Below are 25,326 nucleotides of genomic sequence, written 5' to 3'. Positions count from 1 at the left end.
AGAAGACCTTCTTGAAGCTGCTTTACAAGTGACACAAGTCTCTGTTTTAAAAGACAAAGTGAGCTCTGACTGATCTTCAGATGCCAGAAGAGGCTATTTTTCAGCAGAGAGGCCTCTCCTGGTGCTCTGAGAAAGATTTTTTGCACTCATGCAGCACATGCTCAGAAGCCTCTTCCACAATTCCTGGCCATGCAGGTGAGACCTCAAAAATGAGCCTTAAAAACAAATCTGAAGGTGGAGTGATGCACCCCGCAGAGGCAAACTGTATCACCTCCACAGTGCCAAGCAAAGCACACTCATTTTGCAGATGTCTACAGCTAGTCCTTGACTTATGAACACAACTGAAGCCGGAATTTCTATGGATAAGCAAGGCAGTTGTTAAGTGAATTGTGCCCAATTTTACGATCTTTTTGCCTTTGATAAGCAGATCACTGCCGTTGTTAAGTGAATTATGTTACGTGGGTAAGCGAATCTGTCTTCCCCCCTCGATTTTGCTTGTTGGAAGCCAGCTGGGAAGGTTGCAAATGGTGATCACATGACCCCAGGTCATGAACACATGTCGGCTGGTACGCATTCAAATTTTGATCACACGACTGTGGGGATGCTGTGACAGTTGTAAGTACGAGGACCCATCGTAAGTCACTTTTTTCAGTGCCACTATAACTTTGAATGGTCACTAAACAAATGTTATATAATTATCTTCTTTTATCGTTGAGCATCTTGCTGTCGAGTACTGTATATTCCCAAAAATTTAACCTGTTTAACTATTTCTTTTGTTGCTAATTCTGTAAACTCTCTTTTAATTTTGATAGGTTCAAAGTCCATCTTAATTTTTTCTGTATTCCTTTCCATGTCATTTTAATTCTATCTCAGTTTTCTGCATATTAGTTTTTAGTTCAGGTGTCATCCAAATCATGTCAATTCTGGACCAAGATTTATGACTGTTCGAGTAAAACATATATTGTAGTTTTTTCTGGATTCATTTCTCTTTGGGTACCTTGTACACCAATTTCCTCTATCATGTTGAACAATGTCTTAGGTAGTCTCTATGAAGATTTTGATAAAATTCTTCTTGCTTGTTATTTGGTGCATATAAAAAGGTAAAGGTAAAGGTTCCCCCGCACATGCGTGCTAGTCGTTTCCGACTCTAGGGGCCGGTGCTCATCTCCGTTTCAAAGCCGAAGAGCCAGCGCTTGTCCGAGGATGTCTCCGTGGTCATGTGGCCGGCATGACTAGACGCCAAAGGCGCACGGAACGCTGTTACCTTCCCACCGTAGTGGTCCCTATTTTTCTACTTGCATTTTTACGTGCTTTCGAACTGCTAGGTGGGCAGAAGCTGGGACAAGTAACAGGCGCTCACTCTGCTACGCGGCACTCGGGATTCGACCCGCCAAACTGCCGACCTTCCGATCGACAAGTTCAGCGTCCTAACCCACTGAGCCACCGCGTCCCTTCTTGGTGCATATATTACTACCCAAAGTATCTGTTTTTGATTTGAAAATATTTCCACCATTACAATTCTTCCTTCATCTGAGTAAATCAAGACTATCTGTAGTATGTATTATATATGAAATTTTCTTGAAAGTACTAATAAAGGAGAATATTTGTAGCCCAGGGTTGACATGATGGGTCCTTAGTGCACTCTGAGCTTGCTTGCTTTCTTGCAGACATTACCAGCTCAGAGAGCACCAAGGACCCCTCACTTCTTAAAGGTGTTTAGACCATTATAGGAACAAACAGCAGCGACAGAGTAATATCCAAATACCATCTTGTAGTTAGCAGCAAAGGCAACGTTAAGACACCCCGTTAATAAAATATTGATCTCCAAAAGCTAACCCCACACCATTTAAGTCAGGTTGGTTAAATGTCACCACACTTCAGAAGGAATGGCACAAGGCATAGCCACTGTATCAAAAATTGCTTGGAACAGATTTAATGGAAGAGAAGTTATGCAAAATTAATCAGGCCTTGCTAAAATAGGTTGTTTTTTTTAAAAAAAAAAGAGAAAACAGCACTGTGAAATAAAATAAGAATGAAACCAGTATCCCATTCTCTTCACATTGTCTGAACCACAGGAAAAAATATGTTGCACACTAACAGGATGCTGCAGTGATTACTGAAGCTATTCCCCAGGGTCCCATTAAGAGAGAAACATTGGGCATTGTTCCAGAGTCCCATAACCTGGAGGAACTAACAAAGGATCTATCACCTCCCTATTTCTCCTCTCCACTATTTGAGCCTCTCTGGAGAAATTAAGATTTCAGCTACAACTAAAGTTTAGCTCTCAGGTACAATCAAATTCTTTTACCTGTTATATCAAAGGAAAGGAAAGTGTGCTAGAAGGGCAAATGGGGGTGGGGGAGAGAAACCGGGACATGGGATGCTTGATGGGTACAGAGGTAAAGCTGGCTCCTGGGGCATCTTCTGCAGGATCCCCCTGGCAGTGCCCTGAGATACTTCACTGAATGGATAAGAGGACAGCAAAGGACTACATCATCCTGAAATTTAAATCATAGGGCACATAACAAGAAACTGCATCGGGGGGGGGGGATGCATGCCTCCGTTATGACCTACCACCACTTAGTTTCAATGTGCAGAATTTTAATCACTCTTTCACAACTTGACTTCTTCCTGGTGGCACAGGGTTTGTTTAACAGCACAACTAATAGTCAGGAATGATGGGAGTGTAGTACAGTAGCCTCAGGAGGGCCATCACATCTTTATTACAGAACTACAGTTTTTACCGCAACCCCTGAGTCTGTCTGTCTTTCTTTCTTCTTTCTTTCTTTCTCTTTTTTCTTTCTTTCTTTCTTTCTTTCTTTCTTTCTTTCTTTCTTTCTTTCTTTCTTTTTCTCTTTCTTTCTTTCTTTATTTCTCTTTCTTTTCTCTTTCTTTCTTTTTTTCTTTCTTTACTTTCTTCCTTCCTTCCTTTTTTCTTTCTTTCTTTCCTTTCTTTCTTCTCTTTTTCTTTGTTTCTTCTTTTCTTCTTTCTTTTTCTTTCTTTTCTTTCTTTCTTTCCTTTCCACCAACTCAAAGTGGCAAACAAGTCCAACACACCTTTCTCCTCCTATTTTCTCCACAACAATGAGCTTTTGAGGTGAGCTGAGCTAAGAGAAAGTGAATAATTTGCCCAAGATCACCCAATTGGCTTTCATGGCTAAGGCAAAACTAGAACTTCCAGTCACCCGGTTTCTAGCCTGGTGCCTTAACCTCTAGACCCAACGGCTCTCTGCATTGGCCAAAAGATAGGCAAGAAAAACTCACAGCTTTGTAGGAAAATGATGAAATGCATCTGCTCCCAGCAACCAAAAGATTGCTTGTTCCTGGAGACCCACAAGATAGAAGCAGAGACCAACCACTTTAGAGATGTCTGCACTAGGTTTTAAATCTAGATTTTTTTTTCCTCCCCAATTTCCCTTTAATAAAAATTGAGCCATTCGCTTCCCAGTGTTGAGATTGGACTGGATTCCTGGGCTTTTGGACATCACCCCCATTCCTACTATATAATATTTGGATATGCATTCCAGTTTTTTTTTTCTTTTCTTTTATTTCATGAGCAGCTTTTGTTAATGCTGGTGTGATATAATAGAAACACCTACTGCTGAAAGTAACAGAGAAGAAATAGAAGAAAATAATGTGTTTCATTCCCTGTTTACTATTTCAAAGTGCTTTTCAAACAACTGGTTTTGGGACATGCACAGCAGCTTTTCAAGGTGCTCCAATTATTGTAACTAGCCCAGGTTTGTCAGACTTGCCCAGACCAGTAATCCTGGAGAGGAAGGTCTCAAGCAATTGGAAACGAGACAGCAATGTTATCAACCAAGAAATCCTGCAGAAAACTATATTTTTTGTGACATCTTGAAATGGAGAAGCAGAAAATGTTCTTTTTGGATATAGCAGAAGAGACAGTGCTGGTGGCTTCAGGAGGACACGACGTCCTTTTGGCATCATCCTACCCATGAGATATTCTGGGCATCGTGTCATGGTGGCTTTGGACTGCTTGTAGTCTTTACAAGTCAGCAGTGGGAAACAGAATCCAAGAAAACAAAGAATTCTCCAGGAAAGGCAGATGAAAGAAAAGGAGGTTTTCACCCAAGAGAGGATGCATTTATGCCATTAACTTTTGCAGGCATGTCACAAACCTTCTTTCATAGTTTTCCTCTCTGATCATTTTCATTCCATGGAATGGAAAAAAGAGAGCATTTTTAATTTGTTTTTCCTACGTTGAAGCAAATTTCCATCACCTTTATCAGCGGTGGAATGCGTGGGAACTGTAAGGAGAGAAAGGGCGAAGCTTTACGAAGTGGATCCCTTTTGTGACCTTTCTCACCTCATATTCCTGCTTGAAGCCATACCCTTCTGCTGTTTTCATTTGGTTGATGTGCTGGAGAAGATCGGCCACCCGGACAGCAGGGTGAAGCTGCCCAGTGTGATAGGGGGAGCCTTTGCGTCCACACTGCCTTCGAGGGGACCCCCCTAATAGGCTGCTGGACTCATTGACCATGTTGGAACGTTGATCACCTGGAAAGGAAAGAACACGACATCATAGAAACACAAAACAATAGATTCGCAGAAGAACAGGAGCTGACAAAAACCTATCTATTGAGTGATGGGCGAGAAAGCTGTTTAAATCACCAAGGTGTATTTTCCAAAAGTATGCCGAGATCACACTGCACGTTTTCATCAATATTAGCATGCTGCTAGATTTTGCAGCACCAATTTATCAATAGGAATTGTGTATGATGTGTTCACAAGAATGTCTACATTAGCAAAAGAGGGAGGATGTAAACATCTAAATGCAAGAAAACTGGTTGTGAGAAATATGCCTATTTAGGAGAAATATACTGTATGCGGATGAATTTTCTCACAAGGACATGGGATGGAAGTAACACTTGTCAATCAATCCAACTTGTTTCTAGAAAGGCAGAAAACTAGTTTTTTTCTCCACAATGCTGAAGTTAATAGATGCATTTTGAAAAGGGTGAATGTGAATTCAAAGTTTTTTTTCTATCAATATCCACCTCTAGCGTTATGCAAACAAATGAATCTATGTAAGGTCAGAGTTGGAAAGCCTTTTTAAAAAATATTAGAAGTAAGCACTTCAGGGATTTTTTCTCTCTCTCTACCACTCCCAGCATTTTTAACCCTTTATGGTTCTGGTTGGAATTGACTGGAAATATCTCTCAAAAATATCCAGAGGACTCCAGATTGCTTAGTCTCATTTTAAATTGGGGCCTCACTGAAATGAAATCACTGCAAAATACTATGGTAATTTTGGAGGAAAACAGCAGATTCTGCAAGTCTATTTAGTTTCTCCTCTAGTCCACTCAGAAATGTTTGCATTAGCAAGATAACATTTTAATGTCATGTCAGAACATTAACTGGACTGTCCATAAAAGCAATTTATCCTCTGGGATAAAGCCCCAATCACTATTATAATGGCAATAATGTGATGCTACTGACATCTATATGACCCCCTCATCCTGAATGGAATTGTCTTAACAATTCTCTGAGTACTTCTAGGCTTTTATGCCAATTACGCTGAAAAGGAACAAGCTCTGTTCATGCCAGGCAGGTAAGTTCCTTGGTTCTGCCTTGCCCAATTCCTACCTCCAATTAAAAAGGATAACCTCCTTCAACATAATGGAAAAGTGGGTCAAGAATTATGAAAGAAAGAAAACTGAACATCAAAGGATTGTAATTATGGTCAATGACCAGGACTGGAGGAAAGTACCGGTATACTAAAAACGGTGGAGGGAGGAGAAGGAGATGTTTTGCGAAATTTGGAACTGCTACACAGTTACTCTGTGTGTGTAATGCCTTTCCAAACCTACAGTTGGATGCTTGGTAAGATGTGAACTGAGGTACTGCACTTGGGATACTTCTTTTTCCATCCCCAGTACAATGATCAGATGTTTATACTTATACCAGTGTTTCCCAACCTTTTTTAAGATGTGTGGACTTCAATTCCCAGAAGCAAGCAAAAATGGTTGAAAAAGATGGGGACTATAAGAGATAGTAAAGGTAAAGGTTCCCCCACACATGCGTGCTAGTCGTTTCCAACTCTAGGGGCCGGTGCTCATCTCCGTTTCAAAGCCGAAGAGCCAGCGCTTGTCCGAGGACGTCTCCGTGGTCATGTGGCCGGCATGACTAGATGCCAAAGGCGCACAGAACGCTGTTACCTTCCCACCGTAGTGGTCCCTATTTTCTTAATTTTCCAGTTTCTTAGGGTTTTAGGACCCTCTTGGTAGGACAGCTTTGTTAATTTCTTGCAGAGGTGTTATTTCTCTGCCTATTGCAGTTCTAGAACTGCTTGCCTTAGCAATACGTTATCTTATGAATCCTTTGGGGTTCTGTCATATAGCTCCACAACAGGTGCAGAAGGCGTCAAGCACAGCCCCAGTGCTTCTTCTACCATCTTGGAAGCAGCCACCAGAAGATAGGTGTAAGGTATGTGGGAAAGTCCTTGGGAGATTTTTTTTTGGGGGGAGGGCGGGGGAGAGAAAGTGCTGACATTGTCAGATAAGCAGCAACTTATGTGATCTCTGTGTTTCTTTCACTACATATAGAAAAGATAGTTGCACTATCTTGATATTAGCCCAGCCGGGTCACACTTATCACTAAGTATAATGGAGCTAAACTAGTGGTGTGATTCCACCTATTTTGACTTAGTGTGGAGATTCTCAGTTGATCAGAACTCCCAGGCAGACAGTTGCAATTTTTTCCTCCTTAAAGCTGACTGGACTTGTCCAAGCAGAGTGGGAATGCTGTCCAATTCTGCTCCTGTTTTGACTGGGTAGGCTTGCAGAGGGCTTGCAGGTGCAGGTCAAACAGCAAGCCAAGACTGAAAGAGCTTGAAATGGGCTTCCACTCATGACCTGTGGAGCCAAAGTGGAAGCACTGTCAAAATTTGCTCTGGCTTTGCCAGTGGGCTGGCAACATCTAAATAGGGAGTGAAGCACAAAGCACATTTTGAGGAATAGCTGCACCCATCAATCTAGTCATTTCTCAAAGCCATCAATCACCATATGTTATTAATGACTTATGTAATTATCATTTAGGTTTACTCCTGGCAGGCACACCAATTCATTTATTAATTTAGGGGAGTGCAATATTTGAGAATCCTAGTTTAGATTTATACACAGGCCAGGCTCTTCAACAGTGTTTTAAACCAATGGTAGGCAACCTTGGCTTTTTTATGACTCGTGGACTTCAACTCCCAGAATTCCTGAGTCAACATGGCTGGTTCAGGAATTCTGGGTATTGAAGTCCACGAGTCATATAAGAGCCAAGGTTGCCTACCCCTGGTTTTAACTATCTGGATTTTGCAAGAAGAACCAATCAAATTACAGATTGATTTGGGGGCATGCACCTAGCATTTTCTCAGCAATTGGAAAGAACTCTTTGAGGTTTCAGAGTAAAATCTATCCATCTGATCCTGAACCTCAGTTAAGAAGGAAGAACATAAAGGAGGAAATTGCTTCTTGACCTTAGGCTCCATGGTTTCTATTAAAATATCAGATTAAAACTGAATGTAAAAGAAACCCTCCAAAAGTTTTCCATATTTATTTTACATGTTTGCCAGCAGTGAGCATTATCAAGGCATACTTACTGTAGAAAGCAAACCATACAGAAGCTCAGGATAAACTCCACAATTATGGAAATGCTGAATCCTACTTTAAAAAATCTACATATACCTTCTCAAAATCTGGAATGGGAGAACTCACCCCAGTCAATTCACCACGGCCAACTCACCATGGCCAATTTGCTGCAGGACAACTCACCATGGAACAATTCAAGAAATACAAAAGTTAAATTAATTTCAACAGAACTGTGGCCAATAGCAATAGCACTTAGACTTATATACTGCTTCATAATGCTTTAAAACACTCTCTAAGTAGTTTACAGAGTCAGCCTATTGGCCCCAACAATATGGGTTCTCATTTAACCAACCTTGGAAGGATGGAAGGAGGAGTCAACCTTGAGCCAGCGAGGATTGAACTCCTGGCAGTCAGCTGAATTAGCATGCAATACATGCTACTGTGCCACCGTGGCTCCAACAATAACAAAATAAAGAAAGTCAATCCAGAATTGTAAGAATTACAATAATTTCAACAAAAATGTGAATTGTCCCGCAGCGGGTAGTCCCGCAGTGAGTTGGTCATGGTGAGTTGGTTGTAGCAAGTTAGGTGTGGTGAGTTTGCCACGGCAACTTGGCTGTGGAGAGCTGTCTTAGATCCCTCAAAATCAACTGGGTAGAAATGCAATACATCAGGTAAATCAGGGGTTTCCAACTTTGTGGGTTAATGGGCAGATTTGTAATGGTGAGATCTTACCGGTATCACTTTCATGAATTTAATTTTTGGAAAGCTTCCAAACATTGGACTGACCTGTCATCCTTAATTTTTAAGATGGCATATGAAATTATTGGAAGTTGGGTGGTATACAAATTTTGATTAACAGCATCAACCTTTTTAAAAAGTTGGATAGAACTTAGGAAGCAAAGAACAGCCTCGGATAGTACACTGAAGACTCTCCACAGTAAACAAAAAGATATAATTGATATCTAATAAGTAGTTGATAACAAAGTTTGAACATTAACTTGCACTTGGTTCAGAATCCATCCAAAACAAGTGAAGTGGTTATGAGTAAATTATCATTTTTATCCTGTCATATGCCAAGTCTTTACTACTACAGCAAAAACATGGCAAGAGTTAAATTTCCATTCTGATTTATTATTATATTTTAAGCACTGGTGCAAAATTAGGAACACACCTCTGGTTTTCAATCCAGCACACAGCAAAAATGGCCACAGCCATTCTGGCAATAGCTTCAAGAAACTACTTTCCCTACAGGCTGCCCAAGACTAACATTAAACTCACTGCCAAGCAAAGCAGGTGCTGTCACACTGCCTTCAATAGATTATAAATGAATCGCAGCAAAATTGGACTGAAAGCTCTCAGATGCTCAAGATAGAGAAATTGCCAGTCTTGTTAAGAGCATGCTTAAAAAAAAACCCATGAAAACCCACACAGTAGCCCAGCCACAAACATAAAATAACAGTCCTGTGTAGATCCATAAAAGAGGGAGATTCACCCTCTGGGCTTCCATTATCTGCAAGACAATGGTGGGAGCTATATTAATCTTGTAGTCTGTAGAGAGAAGACGTGAGCAAGGAAGCATCTTGAAGCTTCACTAACAGATGTTATTAGCATATGGCTGAAACTAGGGAACAGAAAGAAATTACTTTACAACTAAATCAGCACAGAAATGCACGCACGGGTGTGAAATTGCCAGTCTCGGCCTAATGCAAAAGCTCTGCTTCGTTAACTCTTAAAGGCTCATGAGAGCTCAGGGCACAGTCAAAAGTCAATTACAGAAAAGCAGTCCTTGAGGAATACCAGAAACTCATGTTCATGTTATGTCAGTTATATGTATAGACTGCTTTCCTGCCGACACGCCGGGCCCTGGGATTGATTTGGCTCATTCTGCTCCCTTGAAAGGTCCCTCCCTTTTTTTATTTTATTTCTATCTACTCAAAAGAATGACTGTTGCTTTAAGCAGCAGCAATTGCTCTCCTAGGAGAGAATGTAGTGGCACAATTCTCAGGAAAGTTAGGCTACTGCTTGAGGAGATGGCAGCTTCCTGTGGCTGTAACCAAGGGCTGTCAACATTAAAGATTAGTTGAGATGTGAAGAAACTATCCTGCAAGTTGTTGTAGATGACCAGGCTGAGCCCAAGGGAGGGGTCAAATGTGTCATCAGTCTCAAATCTCTTCATGCCCACAAGAGATCCAACTCCAGCCAACCTTGCATTCCATTGACTCTTATCTACTGCCAGTTTGCTTTGGCTAGTAGTTCAGATTCTTGCAGACAGCTTAAGCTTGTGATAAATCTTTATACCCATTTGAACTGCCTGGATCTTCTGATTTCCCTGGCGCTTGACATTTGTCTCATGCAATTTCTCAGTTTTCTTCCCATGTGAAGAAAAAAAAAAGAAGAAGGGGCTTTTGCTTTTCCATCTTATTCTCTTCAAGAATTTATTTCTTTATCCTTGAAAGTGAAATGGGCTCCAACTGTTGATGCTATCACGGATGAATACATACAACTTTCTGTCACTCTGCAGCTTTATTGACTGCCCTTTCTTTCCTAGCTGAGGAAAAGTGCATGAGAGGAGTCCCCATTTGATGTCTGCTTTGGAATGAAGGCAACAACAGCCAAGAAGGTTGCAGAATGGAAGAGAATTCTGTAGTAAAAGACCAGCCATTCCCATGCAGATCTCACAGCTATTTGTCCCTACAGCAGTTCAAGAACCTCCTAGTATAGACATGAGGGTTTTTTTCCCCCACAATCCTCTTCTGTTACAGAAAAAAAATGAATCATAGAGTTGAAAGGGACCTTGGAGGTCTTTTAGTCCAACCCCTGCCCAAGGCAGGAGACCTTATATCATCCCTGACAAATGGCTCTTCAATCTTTTCTTGAAAACTTCCAGTGACGGAGCATCCAGGAGGCGAGCTGTTCCACTGATTAATTGCTCTCATGTCAGGAAATGTCAGAAAACTTCTCCTTAGTTCCAGATTGGATCTCTCTTTAACAAGCTTCCACCCAGTGCTTCTTCCTGCCCTCTGGTGCTTTGGGAAACAAGTCAAACAAGTCAATCCCATTTTCTCTGTGACAGCCCCTCAAGTACTGGAAGACAGCTATTGTGTCACTCCTACTTCTTCTCTTCATTAGGCTAGACATACCTAGTTCCCTTAATTGTTTAAGGTAGGATTTAGCTTCTAGTAAAAGGTAAAGGTAAAGGTTCCCCCACATGTGCATGCTAGTCATTTCCGACTCTAGAGACTGGTGCTCATCTCCGTTTCAAAGCCGAAGAGCCAGCGCTTGTCCGAGGACGTCTCCGTGGTCATGTGGCCGGCATGACTAGACACCAAAGGCGCACGGAACGCTGTTACCTTCCCACCGGAGTGGTCCCTATTTTTCTACTTGCATTTTTACGTGCTTTCGAACTGCTAGGTTGGCAGAAGCTGGGACGAGTAACAGGCGCTCACTCTGTTACACGGCACCCTTTATCAATTATGTTGCTTAGCAAGACTTTTTCATTGGCTTAATTTTAAAACTGAAAGGAGAATGTTCTACAACACATGACCTCACAAGAAGAATCCAGTTCTGGGGAACAGTTTTTATTATGTCCCCAAACTGCCCAAAGTTGAAAACGTAGACAAATAAGCAAATGGTTGGACACAGAAACAGATATAGGAAACAATTTAGAACCCATTGTTTCTGAAAACCAACTTGTAATGTCAGGATACCGTATATTATTGTATCTTCTTTTTGGGGGAAAAATGGTATTTGTGTAAGGTTTGCATGTTAAGCCATTCAAAGTGATTTATTAATAAAACACCACTGTGACCATCTTTCATCAGGACCACCTTAGTGATAAGAAATTGGGCATGCAAAGATGAAAGATGTGAATAAGACCTGCAGGAATAGAAAGCAATTAGTGAGTCTAGCAAGGCATGGTTTTATCAAGCTAGAGAATCTCTGCTATCCAAAGATCAAAGGGCAAAGAGAAGAGAATGAAAAGATGAAAGAGGAGATGAAAGGAAGGGAAGAGTTTAAAAGAGACACTGTGACAGAAACCTAGAAGAAGCAGTTGAAGAAATGACTTCTGATTCCCATCACCAGTCCCCTGGGAGCAACTTCGGGAACAGGGCGGTATAGAAATTTAATTAAATCAATAAAATAAATAAACTTGCAAAGACTGAAGTTAGCCAAAAATAAATGTGATTGACAAACAGATCAATAAATGAAACCCATGGCAACTGGGATGGCAAGCATTATTGCACAATTTTATGTGATGACCGGATGAGGAATCCATGGTTCACCAAAATTTAATGGAATACAGCTCAAAGGAACCTCCAGCTAGCATTACCAGAATTGAAAGATGATGGGAACTGTACTGCAATATCTCAAAAGCCGGTCACAATTTCCCCTGCAGCTGCTGAAAAACCATCTAGGAAAGTAGATGGTGTGTGAGCCCAGATGTTGTAGCATAACCATTAACCAGGACTCCTAAGCAAAGATCATGACTTTCAGCATGATCAACAATCACATTCCTTGACTTGTGAGCCAAGGGAAGGTTATTGTTGCTGTTTAAATCTACCACTTCAAAAGGTTCTGGGCAACTTGCAACATTCAAACATGCAAATATTGAAACAGTTAAAAGCATAGCAACAAAGTGTGACAAAAAAACACCATAACATCAAGAACAAAAACCACAACAAGGGCTCCACAGAGACACTAATCCCAAGGCTGGGAATAGAGCCAGGTCTTAACAGTAAGTGAGTGCCATCTATATCTCAGTAAGGGAGGGAGGGATGCTGTTCCAGAAGGCAGATGTGGTGACACAGAAGGTAGACATCCTTCGTCGCATTAGAAGGCATCATTTGAGGGGACCTGGAGTGCACCCACTCTGCCTGAATGGACTAGACCAGGGTTGGCAACCTTGGCTCTTTTATGACTCGTGGACATGCTGGCTCAGGAATTCTGGGAGTTGAAGTCCACAAATCATAAAAGAGCCAAGGTTGCCTACCCCTGGGACTAGACAGACAGAAACAATTGGAAAATTATTCTTTGCTACGGTGGGTAGGAAGTATGGTAACCTGAGGTACACAAGCCCAGCAAGCCTTCTTCATGAAAACATCCATTGTCACATAGTAAAAGAAGCAAAATAATATAAAATCATAAAGGAAATAAAGCCACTCCAGACATCAAGTAGAAACCTAAGAGTTGATAAAAAGAAAACACAGCTTGGGGCATTAGAAAGGCAGCAGGAGAGAAACATCCTATAAGTCATTTAAGGGAAGGGCCAGCTGTAGATACTTCCTCCTGGACTATCCATAATTCACTTCTTGTAAGTCTATTTTATGGGACGCGGTGGCTCAGTGGGTTAGGATGGTTTGATCATTCTTGTTTACAGTATGCTAAAAGTAAAGTAAAGGTTCCCCCGCACATGTGTGCTAGTCATTTCTGACTCTAAGGGCCAGTGCTCATCTCCGTTTCAAAGCCGAAGAGCCAGCGCTTGTCCGAGGACGTCTCCGTGGTCATGTGGCCGACATGACTAGACGCCAAAGGCGCACGGAACGCTGTTACCTTCCCACCGTAGTGGTCCCTATTTTTCTACTTGCATTTTTACGTGCTTTAGAACTGCTAGGTTGGCAGAAGCTGGGACGAGTAACAGGCGCTCACTCTGTTATGCGGCACTCGGGATTCGACCCGCCAAACTGCCGACCTTCTGATCGACAGGCTCAGCATCCTAACCCACTGAGCCACTGCGTCCCTTACCTTTAGATTAGATTAGAAAGGGGCAAATGGATCTCTTTGGAGAGTCTGAACAATGTTCGAGAGAGCAATTTCTCTGGTGCCCAGAGTGTTCCTTAACATACAAAGAAAGAGAAGTCAAAGTGCCACAGAAATTAAGAAGCAGATTTGCCAAGATCCTCAAGAATACAAATAGACTTACTCCATCATGATCTTTTCCAGGAAGATTTTCAGTTTTGCACTGAATGTGCCTTGCAGATCAGAGATTTAAGATCATAATGATCTCCAAACATTCTCTACCCTACCAGAGGGTATGTTTTCCAGATTTCTAGATATTTATAAGAAGCCAGAGGGCCACATCTCGTGAATGATTTACTGTTTTTCTTTCTCCCCCCCCCCCCGCCAGTGCAGGTAGTTGGACTAGATCAGTGTGCCCCAACCTTGAGAACTTTAAGATGTGTGGATTTAACCTCATGCTGTCTGGGGAATTCTGGGAGTTGAAGTCCACACTTTTTAAAGTTCCAAGGTTGGGAAACATTGGACTAGATAATCCTTGTAATCCCTTCCAATTCCATACTACTGTGACTCTGGCAGCCATTTTGTTATTCCTGCTGATGTTGGTATTGGATTTTTTTTGTCTTATATCCTTTGTTGTTTGCTAGAAGGAGGTTAGGTAAACATTACAGGTTGAATGCTGCATTGCAATTTATGCAATGCCTACTCACAATTCCTAATGCAGATTAGATTTTAAGTGGAAGAGAGAAAATAATGTGAAGTTTGAGCTAAATGAGCAACTGAATCAAATCAATTATAATGCAAATTGTTCTCCCCAAGAAAATCAGTGGGATAATACAGATTATCTATTCATTTCTAGAATTAGGAATACTTTACCTAACTATATTTTTAAGAAATGATTTCATGATTTAAATAAAGTTACAGACACAATGAAATCCATCTGTGACGCTACTAGCAGAAAATGGTGCTAAACATGCCCACGTTAAATATTATTTTTAGGAAAAAGGTACACAGTGTGAGTTGTGTATGTGTACCCAGAGGAAATAAACCTGCAGCATTCACTGGGGTTAATCTCAGTAAAAGAATAACTTATTTAACCCTGTAAAGCAAGACCATAGAATTAAAAGTGCTCTTCAATTTCAGTTATATGTACCTCATATTTACAATATTAGGGAAGATCGTGCAATGTGCTGAGGGACAAATTATGTACCTGCTCACTTTGCCTGCTGCTCCTGTGGCAAGATTTTGATCAGTTTTTACCCACCATTTGCATTTAAAAAAAAAAAGCAAACTCAACATCTTTGCAGAGACAGATCTTGATCCTCATATTGTATACCGTTGGCTGCAGGCTGTTACCTAAACCAGGAAAATTTGCCCAGAATTCCAAATAGTATTGACTACCACGAATGAAGGCAAATATACACGTCCCACGATAATGTTGCAAGATCCAATCTAGGCTAGTCACTGGGACCAGAATTTTACTCTTCCAAGTTTTCGGATTCATCCTGAAGTCCATCCTCAGGGAACTGCTCTCTACTGAAATAGGTGCTTTGGGCTATTCTGTGAGTCATATTTATGTAGTGCTTTCCTATTGGTTGATTTGTGTGTTGATGGCCAGCGATTGGCTCTTGTTTCTTTGTGCTGCCAAGTCCTCAACTCCTAAGCACCTGATAAGCTGGTGGTAGATCAGCACTCCTGTGGACTGTAAAAGGGCCCATTTCCCAGGCTTTAATCATTTCCCTGACTATCTTTGTACCGGCATAGCCAACAATCTTAGTAGCTGCAAAATTGAATTGTATTGACTGTAAAATTATCCTAAGGGCAACTTGCATCCAAATAATGTACCCTGAAGTAAACTCTGGAGCATGCAGTTATCTGCTATGGAGCAAGCCAAAACTCATTGCATATACTCAGGCAACCTTTTAATGCAGTGTTTCTCCACCTTGGCAACTTTAAGATAGATAGAATTCAATTACCGGAATTCCCCAGCCAGCTTTAAAAACACTGCTTTAAACCATACATGGCTCAATTTGTCACTTAGGACCACTCTATACAGTTCAGAATCATATCCAATTTTTTCTTACCATCTTGATCATCAATGGAAAGAAGCAAACCACCCTGGTATGTATCAAGCCTAGGTATATATGAGCAAGAAAAGGTAAAAGATGGGTATCCTAGCCCCTGGCCCAAGGTAACCAGAGGGTTCTATATAATCCCCTAATTCTCACTGGAGTTAGTCATCTGCAGTGAGAATCACACATCAGCAGGAAAAATCACTGCCAGCAGAACATTTGGCAGGCAGGGTTCGGGTCTGAAACCTTATTTTTGCCTTATTTTATTTATTTAACCTTAAGTTTTATCATTTACCATGTGCTTCCTCTGACAGGACTATCGATCTCTCAAGAGATCGATAGAACTGTCAGAGAAATAGAAGATCAATATGCTCATGTCAAACAATCCCATTCTCAAAAGTCTGTCTGAATGATTGGAGCAGCCAAATACAATGCTGGGAAGCCTGAATCAGAGCCTCTATATTGTTCCCTCCACTCCACCCACCACCCACCCTGCTCTTTCTTTCTTTTCTCCCATCTGGACCCAATTTTCACCCCAAATTGGTTTTGATAGACAAAGAATGTGGATGGGTGAGCTGCTCTGAAACTATCAAGGTCACAATATTTTTCTCTGCAGTGGTCTGTCAGCTGCCCAGTTTAGGTACATAGGCACCTGCAGAGAAAGGAAGGGAAATGTTGTAAACTCCTTAGGGACTCCTGCAGATGGGCATGTAAGGTTCAAATATAAAAAAGAAATATAATAGAAACCAGAGCAGGAAGTCAGGAAGAGACTTAAATTAGGCAGGAGATGCTGCTAGAATGAGATGTGACCAGACAAGCTGTGGAGCAGAGAAGTCCAGGACTGGGAGAACCAGAGGCCAGAAGATCTTAGAGAAGAGCCAGAAAAGGGCCTGAGATAGTTTGAACCCAAAGAAGAATCTACAGAAAAGAATCAGGAAAAAGAAAATGCGGTCATGGACCCTACATGGGGAAATGCAAACTCCAAATGGTTCAGGTGCCAATTAATCAGACAAGAGTGTATTAAGGGGAGAAGCTGTTAGCATTCCTAAACCTGCAGATACGGGAAGAGGAAGTAACCAGAAGCAAAGCAATTTGCCTTATAAGCAATAGTAGAAATCTAAGCCACTTAGTTAAGTTCTAAGAAGTAAGTCAAGTAGCTATTCATCTTCATATCTGCTAGGTCAAAAGCCCATCTGCTATAGTGCTTAAGACACCAGGCTAGAAACCAGAAGACTGTGGGTTTTAGTCCCACCTTAAGCACAAAGCAGCTTGGATGACCTTGGGCCAGTCCTTCTCTCTTAGTCCAAGGAAGGAGGCAATGGCAAACCACTTCTGAAAAACCTGGCCAAGAAAACTGCTGGGACTTGTTCAGGCAGTCTTCAAGAATCAGACACAAATGAACACAAGGGGGGGAAAAGATATTCATAGGATAAACGTTTTTTTGGTATATATTTCTTTTTTTCTCTCTGTTCCCACTCTCTAACAAAGTACTTCTTCCCTCTTCCATCCCCATTCTATATTGGTGTTTGTGCGTGCGTATGTGTACGAGTGTATTGATGCACTTCATTTACCGACGTCCCCAGAACACATTTGTGTGCACATCAGCCTGCAGAGATGCAGAGAAGGTACACCCCCATCAAACAGCAGAATTCCTGGCTGACTGTTCTACTGATTTCCCAGGAATTCCACAGTCCAGAATAAACACAGAAAGAACAAAAGAGCAGCCACTCTCATGGGCCAAGCCAAAATAGTGACAATGTTCAGCAAACAGGCAGTTAGAGGGGCACGTAAACCAGACTAGCTAAGCCAAACAATTCTTTTCTTATCTGAAAGAAATGCCAGAAATGGATTTCCCTTCATCAGACTGAAGTAGCATCAAAAGGGACGTTTGCTTTTTTTGTTTCCTTCTGCAATACACTATGACTGATGGCTTTTTTTTTCCCATTTCCTGACAAATGAATTGTGTGAAATTGTCTACTTATACTATGCACAGTCCAGGTAAATCAGATCTACAGTATATAGAAAATATAAATCACGATAAAACTATATCGTGATCGATGGTATCCTATCTTAATATCATCTAATATCGGTAGTCCTTGACTTACGACCGCAACTGAGCCCCAAATTTTTGTTGCTCAGTGAAACATTTGTTAAGTAAATTTTGCCCCATTTTACGACCTTTCGGGCCACAGTTGTTAAGTAAATCACTCCAGTTGTTACGTTAGTAACACGGTTGTTAAGTGATTGGCTTTGCCTGGCAGGTCTACAGAGGTGATCATATGACACCGGGACATATGAGTCCATCATTGCCAAGCATCCGAATTAATCTGACTCTTGGGAATACTGCAGGGGTGTCAAACTCAATTTTATTGAGGGCCGCATCAGCATTGCGGTTGCCCTCGAGGGGCCGGGTGGGTGTGGCCAGGGTGGGCGTGGCCTAATGGGTGGGCGTGGCTAAAGTGCGTATGGCCTACTGGGTGGGCGTGGCCAGCTCTACATCGTTCGCATCAAGGGTGCCTATGGGGGCCTGGGCAGGAGTGGGACAGATCTGAGGGTCTCTGGCAGAAGGAGGGTCTCTGGGCCAGGGCCAATGCAGTGGGGGCCATTCCCTCACTGTTTCCAGGATGGCTTCGTGGGCCGCATGAAACCACTTCGCGGGCCGGATCCGGCCCCCGGGCCTTGTGTTTGACATGTCTGGAATACTGCAATGGCTGTGAGTGTGAAAATGGTCATGAGTCACTTTTTTCAGTCCCATTGCAACTTTGAGCAGTCACTAAATGAAGTGTCGAGGACTACCTGTACTCAGGATAAACAATTCTTAATACAAGTACAAGTACAACACAAATCAAATTAGGAGGAGGTTTTTCCACTTTCCTGAAGATCCTGGAAAAAGATTGGACTACAGGCCTAACTCGAAAGTTGAAGCCAGAGAACTAAATGGGGGGAAAGCCTTATAAAAATGTGAGGTGGCAATTTTAAGATAAAGAATCGACTGATTGCACGAGTGAGCGGAGAGCACAAGAGTCTGAATTGTAATCAGACTTATCAGATAACACTGTGTGCACAGCCCAGAAGATTAGTACTGACAATTTGAACGGATAACGCTTCCAAAAGAGCCAACCAATGTTAAAATTCATGAAAACTCAGGTAGGAGTATATTGGAAGAGATTCAGGACCAATAAATCTGCACTGGTTTTTTTTTTCTTAACCTAACTCTCACATTAGATTGAACCACAGACTCCAGGGAAGGCTAACCCTACTTTCATCCTACTAGCGGTAGAAATTTTGTCCTAAAAATTGGCAGCAGGGGATCTTCAGAGAGGTGTTGAGTCAAACAGGGAGCCAAAATCATGCATTTTGAACCATGCACTGGAGGATTAGTGGGGCGGAGTTTTGGAGAAATCAAGCTTTCCCAGAGTGGGGCCAGATTAGGAGACTGCATAGTCCCACACTGGATGGTGGAGGAGGGAAGAGGTTTAAGGTAGCCACATCCTAAAATCCCTCAGGATATATTAAGTAGGCTATAAGGTTATAGCTTTAATTTGGCAAGATTCTGTCCGTCATCTGTAAGCAAATAAAGGATTGGACTCGATTGGATTTCACTGTGTCACCTCATGAAATCAAAGCCCTGCTCCTTTTTTACATGTGTCACAATGCACATTAAAAAAGGCTTTGATTGTACTTGTTGTAGCTTCAGTTTTGACTTTTTGGATACCACGCCTGGCAGACAATCCTTCTTGTAACACTTAAGGCTTCAGGCTAGAAACCAGGAGTCTGTGAGTTCTAGTCATTCTTTAGGCATGAAAGCCAGCTGCATGACTTTGCCATTTACCAGGAGCTGGGTTGTTCTAGTCTCACAATAATAATAATAATAATAATAATAATAATAATAATAATAATAATAATAATAATAATAATAATAATAATAATAATAATAAGAAGAAGAAGAAGAAGAAGAAGAAGAAGAAGAAGAAGAAGAAGAAGAAGAAGAAGAAGAAGAAGAAGAAGAAGAAGAAGAAGAAGAAGAAGAAGAAGAAGAAGAAGTAGTAGTAGTTGGAAGGGACCTTGGAGGTAATCTAGTCCAACCCCCTGCTCAGGCAGGAAACCCTATACCATTTCAGACAAGTGGCTGGCCAGTCTCTTCTTAAAAACCTCCAGTGTTGGAGCATTCACCGCTTCTGGAGGCAGGTTGTTCCACTGGTTAATTGTCCTAACTGTCAGGAAGTTTCTCCTTAGTTCTAGGTTGCTTCTCTCCTTGACTAGTTTCCATCCGTTGCTTCTTGTCCTACTTTCAGATGCTTTGGAGAATAGCTTGACTCCCTCTTCTTTGTGGCAGCCCCTGAGATATTGGAACACTGCTATCATGTCACCCCTCACCCTTCTCTTCATTAAACCTTAGTCATGAAAACTGGCTGGAGGAACTTTATGTCAATCCCTCTCTTTCTCAGCCCAACTCATCTCACAATGTTGTTAGGAAGAAAATAGGAGGAAAAAGGAGAATTATGTATGTTTGTTGCCTTGAGTTATTTATAAGAAATAATAAAGTCAGTACATGAAAAAACTGAATAACTACAATAAATAAAGAAACCCACATATAAAATCCAACTGCAGAGCCCAAAGAAGCTTAACTCTAACTCTAATCCTAACTTCATTGTACTACCAACAGAAGAACCAATGAAATCTATTTTGCTCTGTTATATAAATTCTACCGCTCCATCTTGGAATCAGGACAACATGTATTCTTTCGAAACTGACCTCTGTTGTTGTAATTGTGAGTATCCATGAAAGATAATCCCAGCCTCTCATCTTCCTGAAGGGTACTCTGGTCTGTAAAGCTCTGATCAATTGCACTCATCATGTGTGTTTTCTCATTGCGGTAGTTGATTGTGGCTTTGGTCATGTTGACAGGTTTCCTAATGGAAGATTACAAAGAAGGAAAGTAGGCAAATGTTACACTGTGCAATCCACTTTGAATTCTCTCTATAAGCAGATTACCAAAGGACAAAAAGGAAGAGAAAAAAGAGAGGAGAAAAGAATTGGGGCTAATCTTATAAGAGAAGCAACTTCTGAAGTTGTTCTGGATGCATACTTTAGAAAAGTCAAGAGGCTGGACTTCTTGATTGCTCTGAAATTTTATCAATAATAGAGCCACCTTCAGAATTAACAGAATTTCCACACAATTCCTGTGCTAATACCATGTTTATGGGTCTAATCACTTTAAACTAAAGCCATGTCTTTTTTTTCCAAATCTGGTCTCCCCTGCCCCCCCAAGCATGTTTTCCCAATTGTTCCCAGAATTCCAAGCCCACTCATGTATTATTTAAATATTCATTCAATTTCTTTCTTGTTTTCCCCCCACCCCAGAAACTCAAATGGCATTTTACAACAATCCAATGAGATAGGTAGGAGGGAAGATAGCAACCGCCCAGTAATTCCCTGAACTAACATTGATGTCAGCCTAGGTTTTGATGGTCCTATTTTAAGAGTTTAATCTCTAACTGATATTTGACCTTGAATACAAGGGCAGCTTGGACAATCTTAACTAGGTAACCTGCTAAACTCACACTACAAAACGCGGATAGATGTCTGCAGCTTTACTGCATCCACTAAAGTTTTAGAAAGGTGAATTCTACTTCCTCCAGATAGGCCTCCTGTCATTTCTGAATGTCGCCTTTTCTCTAACAAGAGTGTCATCCTCATCAGTAAGGATACAGCTAACTCATCAAAACTCCAAGTTGGCGCTTTCTCAGTAACCTGCCTAGAATGCTCCAATTACTATCTAAGCCTTTCATAGTGCCAAAGTTTTCAAATTATGTCACGGTATGAGGGAGTGACTTTGAGGGACAGGCTGAAGACACAGCAGCCAAAGAAATGGACAGATAAAAGGCAGCTATGTGGGGAATGTGAGCTGGACAAGAAGCTCAGGGGACAAGGGAGAGAAGCACTTTCAGGTTTGCAAGATTCTGTTAATGTAGCTTTACAGTGAAGTAGAGTTAGCTCATTCCGGTCTTGTTTCTAATAAGGGTGACAAACTAACATTAGCTTCCAATGCGCATGGAATATATTAACAAGTAATCTTTTCTGTGTGCATTCCACAGTTCTCAGTGAGAACTATGTCACATGTTTGTATTAATGCAGGGGATATAATTTAAAACGTCAACTCATTTGGTTTGGTCTTATCCTACTACTGTTACATTTTGGTCTGAAATTTATCTGACTGGCAGTCGGGTTTGGGGTTGACGGTTGCTTTATCAAAAGAATTGCTACCAAGTGTGTGAGCTTTTCAGCCAGCTTTCTTCAACCTGGCTGCCCTCCAGATGTGTGGCTATTGCTGAGATTTCTAGGAACTCAAATGTACACAACTGGAGAGCAGCCATGTTGGAGAGAACTAATCTAGGTTATATCTCTAGCATATGGTTGTGATTAACATACTGAGAGCTATGGGTATTTCACCGAAGGAATGTAGCCAAAAGTAGTACTATTCCAATATTGGAAAGATAAATTTGCCCTGATTGGCAGCATTGGATTTTTAATCTGTGTTCTTTGTCAGTATTTGGACAAGTTATTTTTCAATAGTGGCACAAGGAATAAATGTCAGAACACTTAGATCAACAATTCTTATTTTGTGCATGATTATGTATTGTGTAATATATACATTGTGCCTATATTATGTGTATGTGTGTATGTATTACACACACACACACACACACACACACACACACATATATGGTCTACCCTTTTCTTATAAAGTTAAATGTTAAGTTCTGATAACATCTGAAAAAGTATCCTTTGTTCTGTGATCACTCCTACACACAATGCAATTAATTAGCAGCAATTTGTCAAGATTAAGGGACATGTCCCTGGATAAAGAGGTATATATAATTATGAGATAGGGAGGGCAATTTATATACTAATAGTTATAGAAATAAAAATATTTTCAAGGTGACAAAACCTGCATATTTTCCTCCAAACCAATACTCATTCTGCAGTTGGTTTCTTCCAGAATTCCATATCAGGATTCCACCCTTACAATTTCAGTCTTAGAAGACAAGGATGGAGGAAGGGTTATTGATAAGGCTGTACAGTATTAAGGACTAAGTAACAAGAAACCAAATGATAAACAATGCATGTGGATCATCTCCTCTGTTTGAAGATTTATCAAGCAATCTTGGTTTGCATGTCCATAAAATCATGACATAATTAGATTATTTTGACCATACAATGCACAAAAAGCCCAAGAAAAAAGTCAGAGTTCTAAATTGTGATGGATGGATTTGCACATCATGCTAAGCAAAAACAGCATGATTTCTAAATGAAAACATATTCCTTTCCTTAAAAGCTCCAGTGAAAGAGAACATTACCCCACGGAATAGCAGTACTGAGAATACATCTATTTGGTGCATTAAAAATTTATCTTAATGAAGCGCTCTTCCCTTTGTGTTCTTAAAAACATATTGACAGAAAACACGCTGAATGAATCTGAAGGGTTAGGGTCACCTCAAAAAAAAGTAACAAATTTCTCAAGACCCCCCAAGTCTTTTATAAGTGCAATCACCCATTTTTATGGCTGTGAAAATATTCTAGATCCTATAACATTGCCTCATCTTGAAATACAGCACTTATGTCTGTTCAATATTATTGATTCTACACCCGATGTGATTTTAAGCGTGGACAAGTTCTTCAGCTACTTACATTCAAAGAGTCAACTTTACATAATTTGCTTTTCACAGCTCCCAGCTGTATTAAAACTTTCGCTTCAATTCATATGGAGAATTTTCAGTCTGAACATCAGTTTTCAGTTAAAAGCCAAAATTCAAGGCTCACAAAGCTTTATTCTTTAGTTTAAGCCATGTACCTTGGGATTTTTTATTGTTTAGCTGCATTCTCTCCCTCTCTCCCTCTCTCCCTCTCTCTCTCTCTCTCTCTCTCTCTCTCTCTCTCTCTCTCTCTCTCTCTCTCTCTCTTTAAATTTCTGGTACAGGGAAAGAATGGGGAGAAATGATGCAGATCTTATTGCAACCCTTCAGAAACATCCTATTCGGGTATTACATTTGGGTGTTCAGTCTAACGTGGGAATGTTCAGTCAAAGAAGTCATGTGGGTGGTGTTGGTAAAAAGAGTCAGTTTACAGTAGAATTACTGTATTCCCAACGAGATGCTTTCACTGTACATGCAAATACTTCCATGTCACCTGAAACTGTTTACTCTCAGGAGTCCACATAACAGCAAAAGATAGAGTTAGGTACCACATTGATTTTATGCCACCCTTGAACATCACGCCATCTCTTCAGTTACTACCAGCAGCTCAGAAAGCTTCATGCTCCTAAACAGTTATGGAGATTCTCAATCATCCAGGTCATGGGTGTTCCAGAGATGCTTTCCCAAAAGGCAACTGGATTTTTTCCTTTTGAAAATGTTTTGCTTCTCATCCGAGAAGCTTCTTCAGTTAGAACTTCCTGGATGACAAACAAACAAAAATTCAAAGGAAAAAAAAACTAAGAAAGTCCAGTCGCCTTTTGGAAAAGCACCTTTGGATCCTAAAAAATTCCATTCTTGAAAATGTAGAAGAAAGGTGATTCAAAGACTTTCCCAGTTTCCCACATTATCTAGAGATGACAATGAACTTGGCCAAGCTTGGGATTAGAAAAGAAGGTGAAGTCCTCATGACACCTTGTTTGAAAGGACTTTCCCAGTTTCCCGCATTATCTAGAGATGACAATGAACTTGGCCAAGCTTGGGATTAGAAAAGAAGGTGAAGACCTCATGACACCTTGTTTGAAAGGACTTTCCCAGTTTCCCACATTATCTAGAGATGACAATGAACTTGGCCAAGCTTGGGATTAGAAAAGAAGGTGAAGACCTCATGACACCTTGTTTGAAAGGAAGAGTTTAAGGCCCCCAATGATCCTCCCACTTGGAACAGAAAAGAAAGGGGCGCTTCCAGCTCCCACTGTCACCTGCTGATCCTCACTCTCAGCCCTTTAGCTTACAAACACCAGAGGTCCTAGTCTTAGGAAGAGAATTGCTTCAGAGATCAGATGGTTGGGAAGATGCTTGAAAGCAGTGGTGTTGTTGATCATCAGGATTTGTTTGCACTGAAATTGCTGAATTAAAGAGAATAGATGAGTGGTAATAACACGTAACTGTCCATAGCTCAGGAGAGGCCTGACGGGAAACCACAAGGCAGGCTGCAAAGGGTTTGCTAAATATGTTTCTCTCTAAACGTGCTTCTCAATGTACTTGGCCAGCAACAACCTCGTAGCAGCTTCGGCTTTTTATCTACTTTCATGTAAATGGCTGTTTTCCTGCTTGTGTTAGCAAAATACAATAAAAAGGCATGCTGAATAAATCATTGGGGGCTCTTCCAGCTTAATGGGAAGACCCACCTTTTCCAGGTCTGAATAAACATGTGACTCAGAAAGAACTGAACTCTGCCCCTTTGTTCATGCTGGGCCAGGCCTAGATTTCCTGCTTGACAGTGTGTCTGCACTACAATCCCTAATTGGTTTGACACCTCAGTTTGGGCAAGAGAGGTTATCTCATCTGGGGGTCCCTTGGTGGTCTCTGGGCTTGGTGGTTTTCTTGCAGTCATTCCATTATCACGCTAGATAGCATAATCAGTGCTAGCCAGTACTGGCACTGATGACATTACCTAATTTGGTAGTGAAACTTCTGCAAGAAATCCACCAAGCTCAGAAAGCACCAGGGACCCCGAAGTTCAACCCTGTGATACAAGTATTCTCTTCTATCATTAACTCAGAGATTGTCCAATATATAAAACATTCTTAGGGTATCCTTAGGGTAGCCACACAATAACAAGGGGTAGGTAGTTAGGAACCCATCGAAGTATGCCGTTTAAGGAATAAAGAGACATATTTGAGGGCTACTGTGACTACAGTTGGATTGATTTGGAAAGGA

General features: G+C 41.1%; 1 protein-coding gene across 1 annotated transcript in view; it reads right to left on the bottom strand.

The window, feature by feature from the left end:
* PTPRU (protein tyrosine phosphatase receptor type U) overlaps nucleotides 1-25,326 on the bottom strand; it is a 330,295-nt gene that overhangs the window by 46,487 nt on the left and 258,482 nt on the right. The window contains exons 15-16 of the mRNA XM_083370035.1: nucleotides 20,165-20,322; nucleotides 4,331-4,521 (exon numbers count right to left, since the gene is read on the bottom strand). Of these exons, the coding sequence (XP_083226161.1) occupies nucleotides 4,331-4,521; nucleotides 20,165-20,322 (349 nt within the window). The remainder of the gene's footprint in view (nucleotides 1-4,330; nucleotides 4,522-20,164; nucleotides 20,323-25,326) is intronic.

This window comes from Vipera ursinii (genome assembly GCF_947247035.1).
Source record: "Vipera ursinii genome assembly, chromosome: 9".
Classification (NCBI taxonomy): domain Eukaryota; kingdom Metazoa; phylum Chordata; class Lepidosauria; order Squamata; family Viperidae; genus Vipera; species Vipera ursinii.
Note: the sequence above shows the minus strand (reverse complement) of the source record. Positions and strands in the feature narration are given on the sequence as shown.